The sequence below is a fragment of the Prenolepis imparis genome, unplaced genomic scaffold, assembly GCF_030444845.1.
Source record: "Prenolepis imparis isolate NDT839.2.m4 unplaced genomic scaffold, iyPreImpa1.0 SCAF_1, whole genome shotgun sequence".
Taxonomy (NCBI): Eukaryota; Metazoa; Arthropoda; class Insecta; order Hymenoptera; family Formicidae; genus Prenolepis; species Prenolepis imparis.
In genome coordinates, this window is record NW_028141159.1 from 21402685 (window position 1) to 21417363 (window position 14679).

The 14679-nt window shown below is 30.8% G+C and overlaps 3 protein-coding genes, 1 long non-coding RNA gene and 1 pseudogene across 5 annotated transcripts in view; 4 read left to right on the forward strand and 1 right to left on the reverse strand.

Moving 5' to 3' along the window:
- The window catches only part of LOC145936068 (uncharacterized), a 102379-nt gene that overhangs the window by 78782 nt on the left and 8918 nt on the right, over positions 1–14679 (reverse strand). The gene's annotated exons all lie outside the window — the stretch shown is intronic.
- Positions 102–2537, forward strand: LOC145935887 (odorant receptor 67c-like). 2 transcript variants are annotated; one of them, XM_083037655.1, is made up of 6 exons: positions 102–492; positions 880–1222; positions 1362–1598; positions 1752–1865; positions 1984–2139; positions 2346–2537. In XM_083037655.1, the coding sequence occupies exons 1-6, from the start codon at positions 236–238 to the stop codon at positions 2394–2396; spliced, it is 1158 nt and encodes a 385-aa protein (XP_082893781.1). In that variant the 5' UTR covers positions 102–235; the 3' UTR covers positions 2397–2537. The 2 variants fall into 2 exon arrangements, with proteins under 2 accessions (XP_082893781.1, XP_082893788.1); XM_083037662.1 differs by lacking the exon at positions 2346–2537 and having other exon boundaries at positions 1752–1857; positions 1984–2105.
- Positions 2454–5601, forward strand: LOC145944377 (odorant receptor 4-like; annotated as a pseudogene).
- On the forward strand, positions 6297–9012 carry LOC145935906 (odorant receptor 13a-like). The gene is made up of 6 exons (XM_083037688.1): positions 6297–6704; positions 7061–7406; positions 7654–7884; positions 8100–8213; positions 8398–8553; positions 8926–9012. Exons 1-6 carry the CDS (start codon positions 6451–6453, stop codon positions 8974–8976), a joined length of 1152 nt encoding a protein of 383 aa, XP_082893814.1. The 5' UTR covers positions 6297–6450; the 3' UTR covers positions 8977–9012.
- Positions 9847–12458, forward strand: LOC145935961 (odorant receptor 4-like). Its single transcript, XM_083037797.1, has 6 exons — positions 9847–10222; positions 10712–11060; positions 11306–11536; positions 11759–11872; positions 12016–12171; positions 12408–12458. The coding sequence occupies exons 1-6, from the start codon at positions 9966–9968 to the stop codon at positions 12456–12458; spliced, it is 1158 nt and encodes a 385-aa protein (XP_082893923.1). The 5' UTR covers positions 9847–9965.

Here is a 14679-nt window from a genome sequence, read left to right on the forward strand (position 1 = left end):
CTGCACGCATATTAAAAATATTTAATGAGCAACTCCCATTGGTCGATTGCCCGAGGGTGCATCTTGCAGGACCACCCAGTCCTCACTCAGATATCCAATGATATACATTGTGCTGTCATCGAAAGATATTCATGGCAACATCGTAGTTTCCTTCTGTTATCTCAAGAATACTGTGATTCTGTTCACTTCCTAATACTCTTGGAATACAAGTGAGCGCAGAAAGAAATATAAGACTATGACTCGTAAAAGTACGGTTAGTCGCATAGTGATGTTTTTGCTACCCTTGTGTGGTATCTGGCCAGGCAGATCGATCGTTTTAATTATCAGGATGTTTTGGGTCTCTGCAGCAGCATTTGTCGAATTCTGTCATTACTATTATTTCTTTACGCATCTAAGTTCCCAATATTTTTTCAACTTGGTGGATTGCTTTTGCAGCTCTTTGGCACATGGCAAAGTAATCATTAAACTTGTTGCGTTTTGGATAAATCAGCAGTAAGTAAAACAAACAGGTGACGTTTTGTAGATAATTTATATAGATTATTAGAAATAATTTTCTTTGCCATCGCTTACTTGTTGACGGATTTAATTATACTATAAAGTAATTATATAAGCGCAAATCAAATCAAAATCACACTCAACAAATTTGATAAACTATCTCTCTTTGAAATTATCCTTTTTTGACGATCTTTGATCTATTTACTGCTGTTTCGTTTTGAAAAAAAGAAACGATAGAAAACTGCAGAAATATCAATGAGAAAATTTTATTCAAGAGAAAGCGGCGCCAATGCTATTCTTTATAAGTTAGAGGCGACAGTTTTTAGAGAGACAATCTACAATTTTTACTTCGGTAGCATGATCAAGGAACGCAATCATCCACAGAAAACTCGTGGAAACTATGGCATTAATCACGGACGACTGGAAGGATTGCGCTAACAGTGATATCGGTGTACGTGTAACAATGCATAAGGCAAAAATATCGGATCGTATCAGTAAGGCAATACTTCTTCTTCACTCGATAAGTATCTGTGGGTATTGTTTCGGAGTCATTCTCGCCGATGCTGATATTACCGAAACAGTTGAAGTGCCTCATGTCAACAATTTGAAATTTCCTTTTGACATTAAAACGCAAAATATGTATAGATTTGTATTAATCACGGAATTCGTGCACATGATCATGTCTAACTGGACATCCGGTCTTGTTAACGCTATGCTTTTGATACTGGTAAGCTGCAACTGCGTATGAGCAATTATAAAAAATAACATATAATTACAATAATAATAAGTGATAATAATAAGTGATTGTGTAAGATCTTCCGTGAATAAAGATTATTTGAAATTAAAATTGTGAATCTCTTTTTTAGGTTCTGCACGTGGGAGGACAAATAGAGATCTTGCAAAGCTGGTTATCCCAGGTTATATCCACAGAGATTGGAAATAAAGAAGAATCAATCGTAATCGCGACAAATAAAATCATTCGAAAGCATCAAAAAATTATTCAATTTTCAGAAAATATCGAGACCATATATACATACGTCGCTCTGATTATATTTGCAGTGAATACAATATTAATTTGTTCGATAGGTTTTCTCATCGTAACCGTGAGTAAATTAATCAAATACTACAGACAGAGAATTCTTCATCTGTTCTCTTATAAAAATTAATTGTGTTCCGATTTATTAATTATTATGCAAATAATATGCATATATTGTTTTATTATTATATCGTTATTATTATGTTCTTAATTATTTCAGGCAATAGGCACTCCTAATGCCGTGAAAATAATTATAAGATCTATTTTATTTTTCTCAACTACAAATGTGGAAGCATTTATGTTTTGCTACGCTGGAGAATATTTAAGTAACAAGGTTTTTGTGAGATAATTATAACATTAAAATAAGCAATTAAAATTATATTAGATAATTTTTTTGTATATAAAATATAAGATAAAGAAACATAATGTTAGAAATATTTTTACTTTTGCAGAGTAAAGCCATCGGCTTTGCAACGTATAATTATCCATGGTACTATTTGAGACCTAAAGATAGTCGTGTATTATTATTTATAATATTAAGATCGCAGAAACAATTGACACTTACAGCTGGCAAAATGATGGAGCTCTCCTTAATATCCTTTGCAAGCGTAAGATTTCATGAAAAATTAATAATTTTTGTCGATGGCTCTACGGCTGAAATTTGTTTATATACGCAATTAAACAGAATTGTCTGTATCAAATTGACGTGATTTTCAATAAAATATTTCGCATATATGCGCGTTTCTTTGCTATTAATTTTTATCTATAAAAATATTAACTTCTAATATAAATAATATAAATAATATTGTTATAGATCATAAATGCTTCAGGATCTTACTTATCAGTATTGTTGGCGATGCAATGAATATCGTATTCACCCCAGGAGCTTTTAATCAATAGTCGTAAAACACATGTGTACAGAATGATATGTAAATATGTGTTCACTAGTTACGTCAACACATATACATATGTAACATCGTGTTTATTTTTCCAAATATATTTTTTCTCTGAGAAAAAAGATAATTCACAGAATAATACATGAAATTATAGCAAACTAAACCATTTTGTAATGTAAAACAGTATCCCTTCTCAAATTCTACAATTTCTTATTTGCGTTGTTTTTTAAGTGACATTTATTTTGTCTATCAAGGGACAATTTCTACAAAAGAAACTGGCCGCGAAGAAGAAAAATCGAAGACGTTCTCTCATGTGGAAAGGAATATAATTTCCCTCCGCACGCATCATTACATATTTAACGTATTTAACGTAATTTAACGCGCTTCACAAGTGTATTACGAAATACATTATAAATATCCAAAGTAGACAGAAAAATATCTTCCATATATTTATTTTTTTCTGCAAATTGCAAGGGAACATGACGGTTGTTATAAAGGCCTGCACGCATATTAAAAATATTTCATGAACAACTCCCATTAGTCGATTGTCCGAGGGTGCATCTTCCAAAGCCACCCAGTCTTCACGCAGATACCCAATAGTATACACTGTGTTGTCATTGAAAGACACAAAGTAGCTTTCTTCTATTATCTCAAGTTTGATTTTGTTACACATTTCCTAATGCACTTTGAATACAAGCGAACGCAGAAAGAAATATAAGACTATAACTCGTAAAAGTACGGTTAGTCCCATAGTGATGTTTTTGCTACCCTGGTGCGGTATATGGCCAGGCAGATGGATTATTTTAATTAACAGGCTGTTTTGGATCGTTACAATAGCATTCATCGGACTCTGTCATTATTTGTATGTCTCAACGCACTTAAATTCCGAGAATTTTTTCAACTTGGTGGATTGCTTTTGCAGCTTTCTTGCACACGTCAAAGTAATCGGTAAACTCGTTGTGTTTTGGATAAATCAGCAGTAAGTAAAACGAATATGTGACATTTCGCAAACAATTACAGATTATTAATTAGAAATAAATTAGAATAAATTAGAAATAATCTTCTATCGCTTATTTGTTGACGGATTTAATTATACTATAAAAATTATCAAATCTCAAATCAAAATTAAATTTAAAAAGTTGGATGGACTATCTCTCTTTGTAATCATACATTTATATGATTGATTCATTTACTGTTAAATAGAAAACTACAAAAATATGCATGATAAAATTTTGTGCGAGAAAAAGCGATATCAACGCTATTCTTTATAAGTCAAAGGTGGCATAGTTTTTAAAGAGATTATTCGCGATTTTTACTCTGGCAGCATAATCAAGGAATGCAATTATCCACAGAAAACTTATGGAAACTTTAGCGTTAATCATGGACGATTGGAGGATTGCGCTAATAGTGATATCGGTTTGCGCGTGATGATGCGTAAGGCAAAATTATCGGATCGTATCTCTAACACAATACTTTTTCTTCACACGATAAGTATCATTGCATATTCCCTCGGAGTCGTCCTCGAAGATACCGATGCTACCGATCAAACAATTGAATTGCCTTACATCAACAAGTTGCAACTTCCTTTCAACATTAGCACGCAGCGCACATATAGACTTGTATTAATGACAGAAGTCGTGCACTTGATTCTCAGTAATTGGGTAGCCGATCTTGCAAATGCCATACTTTTGACATTAGTAAGTTGAGCAATTATAAAAAACAATATAATTAATAAATAATTAAATTTTTCTGTTTGCTATAATGTGGAATGTATAATATGTCCAAATTATATTGTAGATGAATTATATTGAAGATGTCGAGAGAGAGAAGAAACATAGTTCAATAAAATAATGATATATCCATCTTGTCAAATTTGTCAAACGCAATATAATTCGCAAAGTAAATTTTACATATTATATTCGAAATGTGAAGATATTTTTTTCACTGCTCAAATATAACATTTAATCAAATCTAATCCTTTTTATGCGTAATTATAAAAATCTTTCATGAATAAAAATTTCTCGAAACTAAAATTGTGAATTTCGGCTTTCAGGTCTTACATGTGGGAGGCCAAATGGAGATTCTACAAAACTGGTCATCACAATTTATATTCAAAGAGATTGAAGATAAAAAAGAATCAATCACCGGGACAATCAAAATTATTCGAAAGCATAAAGAAATTATCCAATTTTCAGAAAATATCGAGAATATATATACACACATCGCTCTGTTGCTATTTACATCGAACATAGCTATGATTTGTTCGATAGGTTTTCTTATCGTAACCGTAAGTAAATTAATCGAATACTACAGAGAGAGAATTTTTCATTTCTCAGAAAAATTAATTACGTTCCGATTCATTAATTATTATATAAATAATATGTATATATATATATATGTATTGTTATTATTACATATCTTCTTAATTATTTCAGGCAATTGGCACTCCCGATGCTATGGAACAAATTATAAAATGTCTTTTATTTTTCTCAATTACAAATCTAGAAGCATTTATATTCTGTTACGCTGGAGAATATTTAAGCAATAAGGTTTTTGTAATATAATAATTATAACGCGAAATAAAATGATATTAAAATTATGAATTAAAATTATATGATACAATTTTATGTGTATTTTGTATAAAAAATATGAGATAAAAATATAAAATGTTAAAAATATATCTATTATTTTCATTTTTGCAGAGCAAAGATATCGGATTTGCAATGTATCATTGTCCGTGGTACAATTTGAGACCTAAAGATAGTCGTGTAGTGTTATTTATAATATTAAGATCGCAGAAACAATTGACACTTACAGCTGGCAAGATGATGGAGCTCTCTTTAGTATCCTTTGCAAGCGTAAGAGATTTCATCAAAAATCATTATTTTTTGCTCTACAACTGACGTTTATTAATACGAAATTAATTGGAATTGTCTTTATCAAGTTTTGACATACTTTATTTTTCAATTCAATATTTTATATATATATGCATGCTTTTTTGCTAATATTCTATAAATATATAATATATATATATATATATATATATATATATATATTCCGTAAAATATTAATTTTTAATACAAATAATATTATTATAGATTTATTATTATTATATTATTATAGATTATGAATGCTTCGGGATCCTATTTATCAGTATTGTTGGCAATGCAATGAACATTATTTTCACCTCAAGAACTTTCAATCAATAGTCGTGAAACACATGTATAGGTGATATGTAAATATGTGTTCACTAGTTACGCCAACACATATGTAACACATCACGCTTATTTGTCTCTAAAATATATTTTTTTTCTGAGAAATAAATATAATTCACAGAATAACATATATAATATACTACAGCGCACTAAGTTCTATTGTAAAACAGTACCGTCTCAAATCCCACAATTTCTTACGAAAAAAAGAATTGTAAATCTTTTTTCAGATCGTAATAACACATTACATAGGTAAGAAATTCGCAGTATTGCACGACTTGCTCTTCTTTGTTTCTTTTCGCCCTCTAAACTTTAAATTGATTTTAAAGCTTACTGAACGCGACTTGCAATCGGATATATCCGTCGTATTTTCATACCTGAATCACTGCATATTTAAAGGATGTAATTTGCAAGCATCAAGGAAAAGCGAAATGATCCCCTCGTCACATACACATACACATATACATATATACATATATATTTGTTCCTTCAATTTATTAAAATTTTTAGAACCCACGACAAATGTATTTTACGTGGTCTGCACGCGATACGATAAAAATATTTAATGAAGAGTTTCTCTATAGGTCGAGAGTCCTGGGGTATAATCGTATATGTTCTCTCGGGATCGTCTAGTCTTAACGTGGCAATATTCCGCGATAATTTCGTGATCTCTCAATTTGTTCCGTTGATATATACACATTCGGCGGAAGTACATTCTTTCTCTATTTTACCGAAAAAAACATTTGTTGCATTTGAATACTTTTCACGCGCTCGCTCGTATAAAAATAAAAAAATAAAGAAAAGAATTACGATGTGTAAGAGTACGATTAATCGTACGATAGAACTTGTTTTCATTTTGTTTGGAATTTGGCCAGGTATTTCGTGCGTCCTACTTTGCAGAATATTTTGGATTATTTCGATAATAATTGTTCAATTCTATCATTACCGATACTTTCAAACACACTTCTATTCCGATGATCTTTTCGATTTGATGGACTGTTTAAGTAGCTTTCTAGCGTATACAAAAGTGATGATTAAGTTTATTATATTTTGGTTGAATCAGCGGTAAGTGATACAATCGATATATAAATAAATTGTATTCATATATGATGTTTGTTGACACAATTGTCAAAAGAGAATCTATAATTTATATGTTGATTCGATTTATTGAGCCAACTACTATATGCTGAGTATAATTACGTTTAATATTAATTTTACAATACTTGCCACATGTTGTTGGTTGATTTTACAAACAAAAAAAAAATTAGAAAAGCTAAGAGAAACTAAAACTTTCATGTTGAATTATATTATGCAAGAGTTGCTTCTCTTCACGTTTGGGGAAACAATAGCTCTCTAGAAATTTAAATTGATTTTCCTTGCAATCGATAAAATATAATTGATGCAAATCCAATCGTTCGCAGGGAATTTATCAAGACTATGACGATGATGGCGAAAGACTGGTATGATTGCGCCAACAGTAAAATCGACACGCAGGAAATAATGTACAAAGCAAAATTGTCGGATCGTATCACCAACGCAATTCTCATCCTGCACACATTAAGCGTAGTTGCGTACGGCACACGCATCATTTTGGCCAACGTCGATATCACCGATCGCACGTCCACGCCACCCTACATCCACAAGATGGAACTTCCCTTCGACGTGAACACGCAAAGGGTGTACAAAACAGTCGTCATCGCACAATTCGTCTACGTCATCATGTGCAGTTGGCTCTCCGGTGCTGTAAACTCTTTAATCTTAAATTTGGTGCGTTACATGAGCGACCAATATATAATTCTCACGATAAAAAAAGTAAAGCTGTTTAACGAGAGATCAGGGTTTGAAGCTGGATCTCTCTTTATATTGTAAGATTCGTTTTTTTTTCATGTCTCGTATTACATTATTATTATTATTATTATTATTATGCTTTCCATTTGGTGTTTGAATATAAAGCGTTCGCAATTTGTAATGATTTTAGAAAATTTTATATACACGAAGATTTCTTATTTTTCAGACCTTACACATAGGCGGCCAAATGAACATACTGCGTAACTGGCTAGCGGATTTTGCATCAAACGAGGACGGAAAAAAACGAGCCTTATTCATGACGAATAAAATCATCGAGAAGCATCAGAGAGTCATCAACTTCTCGGAGAAAGTCGAGAATCTGTACACGTACATCGCCCTGCTGCAATTCGCGTCGAACACGATAATGATTTGCTCCCTGGCATTTCTCATCGTAAGCGTGAGTAAAGCGATCAAATTAAATTGAAATTAAGTCTAGTCTGTCTAGTCGACAAAATTGCTGCTGTTCATCGGGTATTTGCTAACACTATTAATTAATTCAATTAATTAATTAATCCCGTTACATCTTACAACGTTGATGAAATATACCTTACGATTACCTTCGATTTTGCGCAAGCTAAAAACTCTTTTGTGTGTATTATTGTGATATTACAGGCAATTGGTACGCCTAACGCGACGGAGTATATTATAAGATCTCTCTTATTTTACGTTATAACGAATCTCGAATCCTTCATATTCTGCTTTGCTGGAGAATATCTGAATAATAAGGTTAGCGGCTAAATATGATATTTATAACAACGACGATTAATAATAAATTTTCAAATTTGCCTTAAGAGAAAATACTATCAAAAATACAATCAAAATTGTAATAAAAATTGTGATATAATAGTAAATTGTGATATAATAGTATAACAAAATATACTAGTAAAAACGTTTTCATTATTTTTGGTAGAGCAAAGCGATCGGAATAGCAGCGTATAATACCGCATGGTACAACTTAAAGCCCGAAGAAACTCGTGTTTTGTTATTTATAATATTAAGATCACAAAAGCAACTGACGCTAACTGTTGGAAAATTGACGAATCTCTCCTTAGAATATTTCGCAAGTGTAAGAAATATGCGTATAATATGAAATAATTTTGCACAATAATTGCATGTATAATGCTTACAATATTTTTTAAAACTTATTAATATATTTTCTTTTTTACAACATGTATAGAAATTTTTTTATTTTACAAATTTAATTATATTAATCAACAAGCAATATTTAAAAAATACTTGTTGATTAATATAACTATTAATATATATATGTATGAATAAAATTATATATATATATATATATATATATACATACTATATATATATATATGTGTATATTCTATATTATTAAAATATTATATTATATATTTAAAAATATTTTTTAATTTATAATTATAAAGATACATTATTTATATTCTTTTATAATGCAACTTTATTATAGATCATGAATGCTTCGGGATCCTACTTGTCAGTGTTGCTAGCGATGCAATGAATATCGTATTCATCTCATCGTACTTGTAATAAAACGAATCAAATGTAATATGAAAATTGTTAAAAAAAAATACATATTCCGAAATACACAGACTATTTTTCCAAATACATTCACTAGAGTAAGAATAATTTAAATGTCATGGAAAATAATTTAAATATCGTAGTATGAGTATTCTAAATTAGGAAATTCAAAAATGAATTATAATATACGTGTAGTTATAATATTAGAGAAAAGGTTAATCCTTGTCGAGTAAATATCTCTCCAATATTAACACTTTATTAAATCATTTTCTACGATATGTCACGCAATATACTTCAATTTTATTTTACAATAAATAGTTCGCCTTTACTGTTTATCAGTCTCGATGTTCGAGTTATTGATTCCTTACCAAATATTGCTCACAAATGCACGTTTCGATATTACATGGAAAAATACACGTATACATGTTTTGTGGCAATTTAATTTTCTGTTCCCTCTTCGAGATCTTTTCCACCCTCTATATATCGAAACTTTTCCAAAGATCAGACGTGATTCCCCATCGGACATACATCACCCTGTCTATGGCTTGCATAAATTATTGCATACTCAAGGCAAGCAATTCGCGATCACGAAACCGACACTTATGAAAAAAAGGGAGAAAAATAATTTTCTACCTTTTTTTCTTTCTTTTATCGAAATAAGAGAAAACAACGACGGATATGCGTTCATAGTGCGCACAATGTGCGATAAAAATATTTAATGAGAAGCTCCTATTGGTCGTTCGTATCAGGATGCATTCGTTTCCTGACCTTTCATAATCTTTCAGTCTTCGCGCCGATATTTCGTGATACAACGTCGAGCTGTCATTCGACGAATACAACTAGACGAAACTATACGTCTCTTTTTCTTTTCCGCGAATTTTGTTCCTATAGTGTGTCTTCACATCTTTGTACACAAAAGATATACATATACTTGAATGTACACAAACGAAAGCAAAAAGATACAAAATTATGATGCGTAAAAGTACAATTAATCGTACGACAAAATTTACGCTCATCTTGTTCGGTATCTGGCCAGATGCATCATGTGTTATGTTTTGCAGAATATTTTGGACAGTTACATTAGCAATCGTTCTAGTCTGCCATTATATATATTTCTTGACACATTACCGTTATGACAACGTATTCAATTTGATGGACTGTTTTAGTAGCTTCTTAGGATACTTAAAATTAATGGTCAAGGTTGGTTTCTTTTGGTTGAATCAGCGGTGAGTAACGCGATACACAGTTAATGAAGTAAACAATATGAGAGTATATATTATAATAATATTATATCATTCTGTGTTTAACAATATAAATCTATTATTTTATTTTATATAAAAAATATATATGAAATAAATAATGGATTTATATTGCTAAACACAAAATAATATAATTAAATATAAATATATGTATATATATATATATGTATATATATAATAAAAAAATATATCTATGTATAAATATAAAGTAAACCTACGTATACATATATCGATTTGCGTTTCATTAAAATGTAAACTATCTGCTTGAATTATGCATGCGCAAATTCGTAATGTCTATTAAACGTAAAAATTACGCATTTCATTTATATTGAAATATTTTTTATATGTATTTTTTATACGTATCTTATTTAACATTACGCTCAATTTCGAGACAAAATTAAGTTAATTTAAGTGTACGATGGTCAGTAAATTTGAACCGTATGCGATCGTGTGTAGAATATTCAGCGAAGTCTTGACTATGATGGCGGAAGATTGGAATGATTGCGCCAATAGTCAAGTCGAAATGCACGAGGCAGTAAATAAAGCGAAGACGTCGAATTATATCGCCAACGCGATCATAACACTTCACACAATTGTCCCGCTTTTATACGGCATCGCCGTCGTTTTGGCCAACGTTGACGTCGCTGATTATACGGTCTACGAGCTACCGCACATTTACAAAGCAGTAGTTCCTTTCAGCATAAACACGCAAAGCACGTATAAGGCCGTGTTAGCCGTGGAATTGTTACATCTCATCATGTCCAGCTGGGGCATGGGTATAATAAACGCTTTGCTGTTAATCTTGGTAAGACGCACACAAAAATATGTAATTAATAAAGACACACACACATACATCTTCACATTTATAATAATTCTAATAAAAAATAAATCAATAGAAAACTTCATTAGTAAACATTTGCCTTGTCAGATACGTCGGTTCAGTGTGTTCTGCCAAACTTATTATTAATAGTTATAACAGTATTTTTTCGACATGTTAATTGCATTACTGTCTTCATTTAGCTAGTTCATTTTAATTCTCTTTCTTTTCAGATCCTACACATAGGTGGCCAGATAAATATCATCTGTTTCTGGCTAGCGAAGCTCATGTCAAAGGCGAATACAGGCAAATCTATCATTATTATGATGGAAAAAATTATCCGGAAGCATCAGAAAATTATTTATTTCACGAAAAATATCGAAAGTCTGTATACGTTCATCGCGTTCCTACAATTTACGTCAAACACGGTGATGATTTGCCTATTAGGATTTCTAATCGTAACAGTGAGTAAACTATAACAAATATATCAAATATTACAAGTAAAAATAATTATATTTATTCTGCAAAATTAATTGTCACGTAATTAATCGCGATTGGCATCGTCTTTGCACTTTGGCATGTGTGTTTACCTCTTACTGATTCTGCTATATCTCGCATTGCACTGAAAGAAACAACTGCTTATACGTCGAATTATTCATCGCAAATGACGTGTTTCAATATTGTAGGCGCTCGGCAATTCCGACGCGACAGAAAAGATAATGAGAACCATTTCGTATTACTTCGTGACAAATATCGAAGCGTTCATATTCTGCTATGCTGGGGAATATCTGATGAATCAGGTGAATCATAAAAATTATCGACGATCATGATAAATGATAGACGATTCCATATGATTATCGCGCAAATATTACGATAAAATTATCGAGAAAATTTTGATATATATTTATGTAAGATCTCTATATTATATTCTCATCTTCGTCAGAGCAGGGCAATTGGATTAGCCGCGTACAATACCGCCTGGTACGAATTGGAGCCTAAACAAAGTCGCATTTTGTTTTTCATAATATTGAGAGCGCAGAAACAATTGACGCTTACAGTTGGGAAGATGACGAATCTCTCCTTACAATGCTTCGCAACTGTAAGATTTCCATATATTATACAATAAAAATTGAAGTAAGAATTCGTGATCCTTCCATTTATATAACATTTATCGTAACATGTATACACATATATTTCTTAAATTTAAATTCAATCGCTTCTTTTATACTCTTTATTACATAAATTGTTTAAAACTTCTTGTAGCAATATCTCAAATGCTTAAATGTAATTATATTAAAGTCACAAAGTACATTAAACTCTCTGCACTTGTTATAGATCATGAATTCTGCGGGATCATATTTATCGATGTTATTGGCGATGCAATAAATATAAGATTTATCTCGCCCAATTTTCAATTAAAATGAAAAATATATATATCCAATATGTAAACCATTAATTAGAAATACAAACTAGAAATACAATATATATATATATATATTGTGTGTAATGCTATATATATATACTTCTCCGATTATATGCTCCTTTTAATTAATAATATAAAAGAGTTTATGAAATAATATATCTATGATATATATCTATTCTCTTCCTATATATATAATACACATATATCTATCTATATGTCGGGGTAAAAAATTACCGCGATTATAATGTATTCCTGATTTCCTAAAATCTTTCGGTAAGTCCCTTCCTTCTCGATATGATCCCTGAAAAAACTTAGTTTTTCTTCAAATCATTGCGCATGATTTTCGATTTGATGGAATGTTTAAGTAGCTTTCTAGCGTATACGAAAATGATGATCAAGCTTATTATATTTTGGTTAAATCAGCGGTAAGTGATACAATCGATATATAAATAAATTATATTCAAATATGATGTTTGCTGACGTAATTGTCAAAAGAGAATTTATAATTTATTTGTTGATTCGATTAATTGCGTCTACTGTTATACGCAGGAATATAATTACGTTTAATATTAATTTTACAATACATGCCACATGTTGTTGGTAAATTTTACAAAAAAAAAGAAAGTTTAGAAAAACTGAGAGAAACTAAAATTTTAATGTTGAATTATATTATGCAAGAGTCGCTTCTCTTTACGTTTGCAAAAACAATAGCTCTCTAAAAATTTGAATTGATTTTCCTTGCAATCAATAAGATATAATTGATGCAAATCCAATCATTCGCAGAGAATTTATCAAGACTATGACGATGATGGCGAAAGACTGGTATAATTGCGCCAACAGTAAAATCGACATGCAGGAAATAATGTACAAAGCGAAATTGTCGGATCGTATCAACAACGCAATTCTCATCATGCACACATTAAGCGTAGTTGCGTATGGCACACGCATCATCTTGGCCAACGTCGATATCACCGATCGCACGTCCACGCCACCCTACATCCACAAAATGGGACTTCCCTTCGACGTGAACACGCAAAGGGTGTACAAAACAGTCGTCATTGCACAATTCATCTACGTCATCACGTGCACTTGGCGCTCAGGTGCTGTAAACTCTATAATCTTAAATTTGGTGCGTTGTATAAGCGAACGATATATAATTCTCACAATATAAAAAGTAAAATTGTTTGACGAGAGATCAATGTTTGAAGCTGGATTTCTCTCTCTTTGTTTTGTAAGATTCGTTTTTTTCTTGTCTCGTGTTACATTATTACTATTATGCTTTTCGTCTAGTGAATAATACAGAGTTGAATAATACAGATTTAATTATATTAATCAACAAGCAATATTTAAAAAATACTTGTTGATTAATATAACTATTAATATATATATAAAAATATATAATATATATATATGTAAACACTAACGGATCCTGACATCGAATGGGGGGGGGGGGTTTGCGAGATTATTTTATTTAATATTTTTGGTTTCATGATTAGCTTTTATTCCAGGATCAACGACGTCGATAGCTCTTTAATGTTTGTTTTTCTTTATTTATATTTTTTATACAAATTCACCAAAATTGTTTCTTTTAATTTGCAAGAGGGGTTACCCCCCCCCCCCTCCACCCCAGGATCCGCCAGTGTATATATATATATATTATATAGATATAAAGAATTTCGCCTAATTATTTTCGTGCAACGAAATTATCTCATCATTTAGTCGTATGTCTGACTTAGTCTATACTTAACTCCTTAAATGCGTAATGAGTTGAATTTACACTATTTACAGTGTATCTTATACTTTTATATATATATATATATATATATATATATATATATATATATGTATATTATATAGATATAAAGAATTTCACCTAATTATTTTCATGCAACGAAATTATCTCATCATTTCGTCGTATGTCTGACTTAATCTATACTTAATTCCTTGAATGCGTAATGAGTATAATTTACATATGTATATATAAAAAATATATATATATATATATATAAAAGTATAAGATACACTGGAAATTATACTCATTACGCATTCAAGGAGTTAAGTGTAGATTAAGTCAGACATAGGACAAAATGATGAGATAATTTTGTTGTACGAAAATAATTAGGCGAAATTCTTTGTATCTATATAATATATATTATATAGATGTAATATATATTATATAGATGT

Coding starts and splice junctions, on each gene's coding strand:
- LOC145935887 (XM_083037655.1), top strand. CDS start 236: ATGACTCGTAAAAGTACGGTTAGTCGCATAGTGATGTTTTTGCTACCC. Junction 1,223..1,361: donor ACGCTATGCTTTTGATACTG/GTAAGCTGCAAC, acceptor TCTCTTTTTTAG/GTTCTGCACGTGGGAGGACA. Junction 2,140..2,345: donor CCTTAATATCCTTTGCAAGC/GTAAGATTTCAT, acceptor ATATTGTTATAG/ATCATAAATGCTTCAGGATC.
- LOC145935906 (XM_083037688.1), top strand. CDS start 6,451: ATGTGTAAGAGTACGATTAATCGTACGATAGAACTTGTTTTCATTTTG. Junction 7,407..7,653: donor ACTCTTTAATCTTAAATTTG/GTGCGTTACATG, acceptor CTTATTTTTCAG/ACCTTACACATAGGCGGCCA. Junction 7,885..8,099: donor TGGCATTTCTCATCGTAAGC/GTGAGTAAAGCG, acceptor GTGATATTACAG/GCAATTGGTACGCCTAACGC.
- LOC145935961 (XM_083037797.1), top strand. CDS start 9,966: ATGATGCGTAAAAGTACAATTAATCGTACGACAAAATTTACGCTCATC. Junction 11,873..12,015: donor GGGAATATCTGATGAATCAG/GTGAATCATAAA, acceptor CATCTTCGTCAG/AGCAGGGCAATTGGATTAGC. Junction 12,172..12,407: donor CCTTACAATGCTTCGCAACT/GTAAGATTTCCA, acceptor CACTTGTTATAG/ATCATGAATTCTGCGGGATC.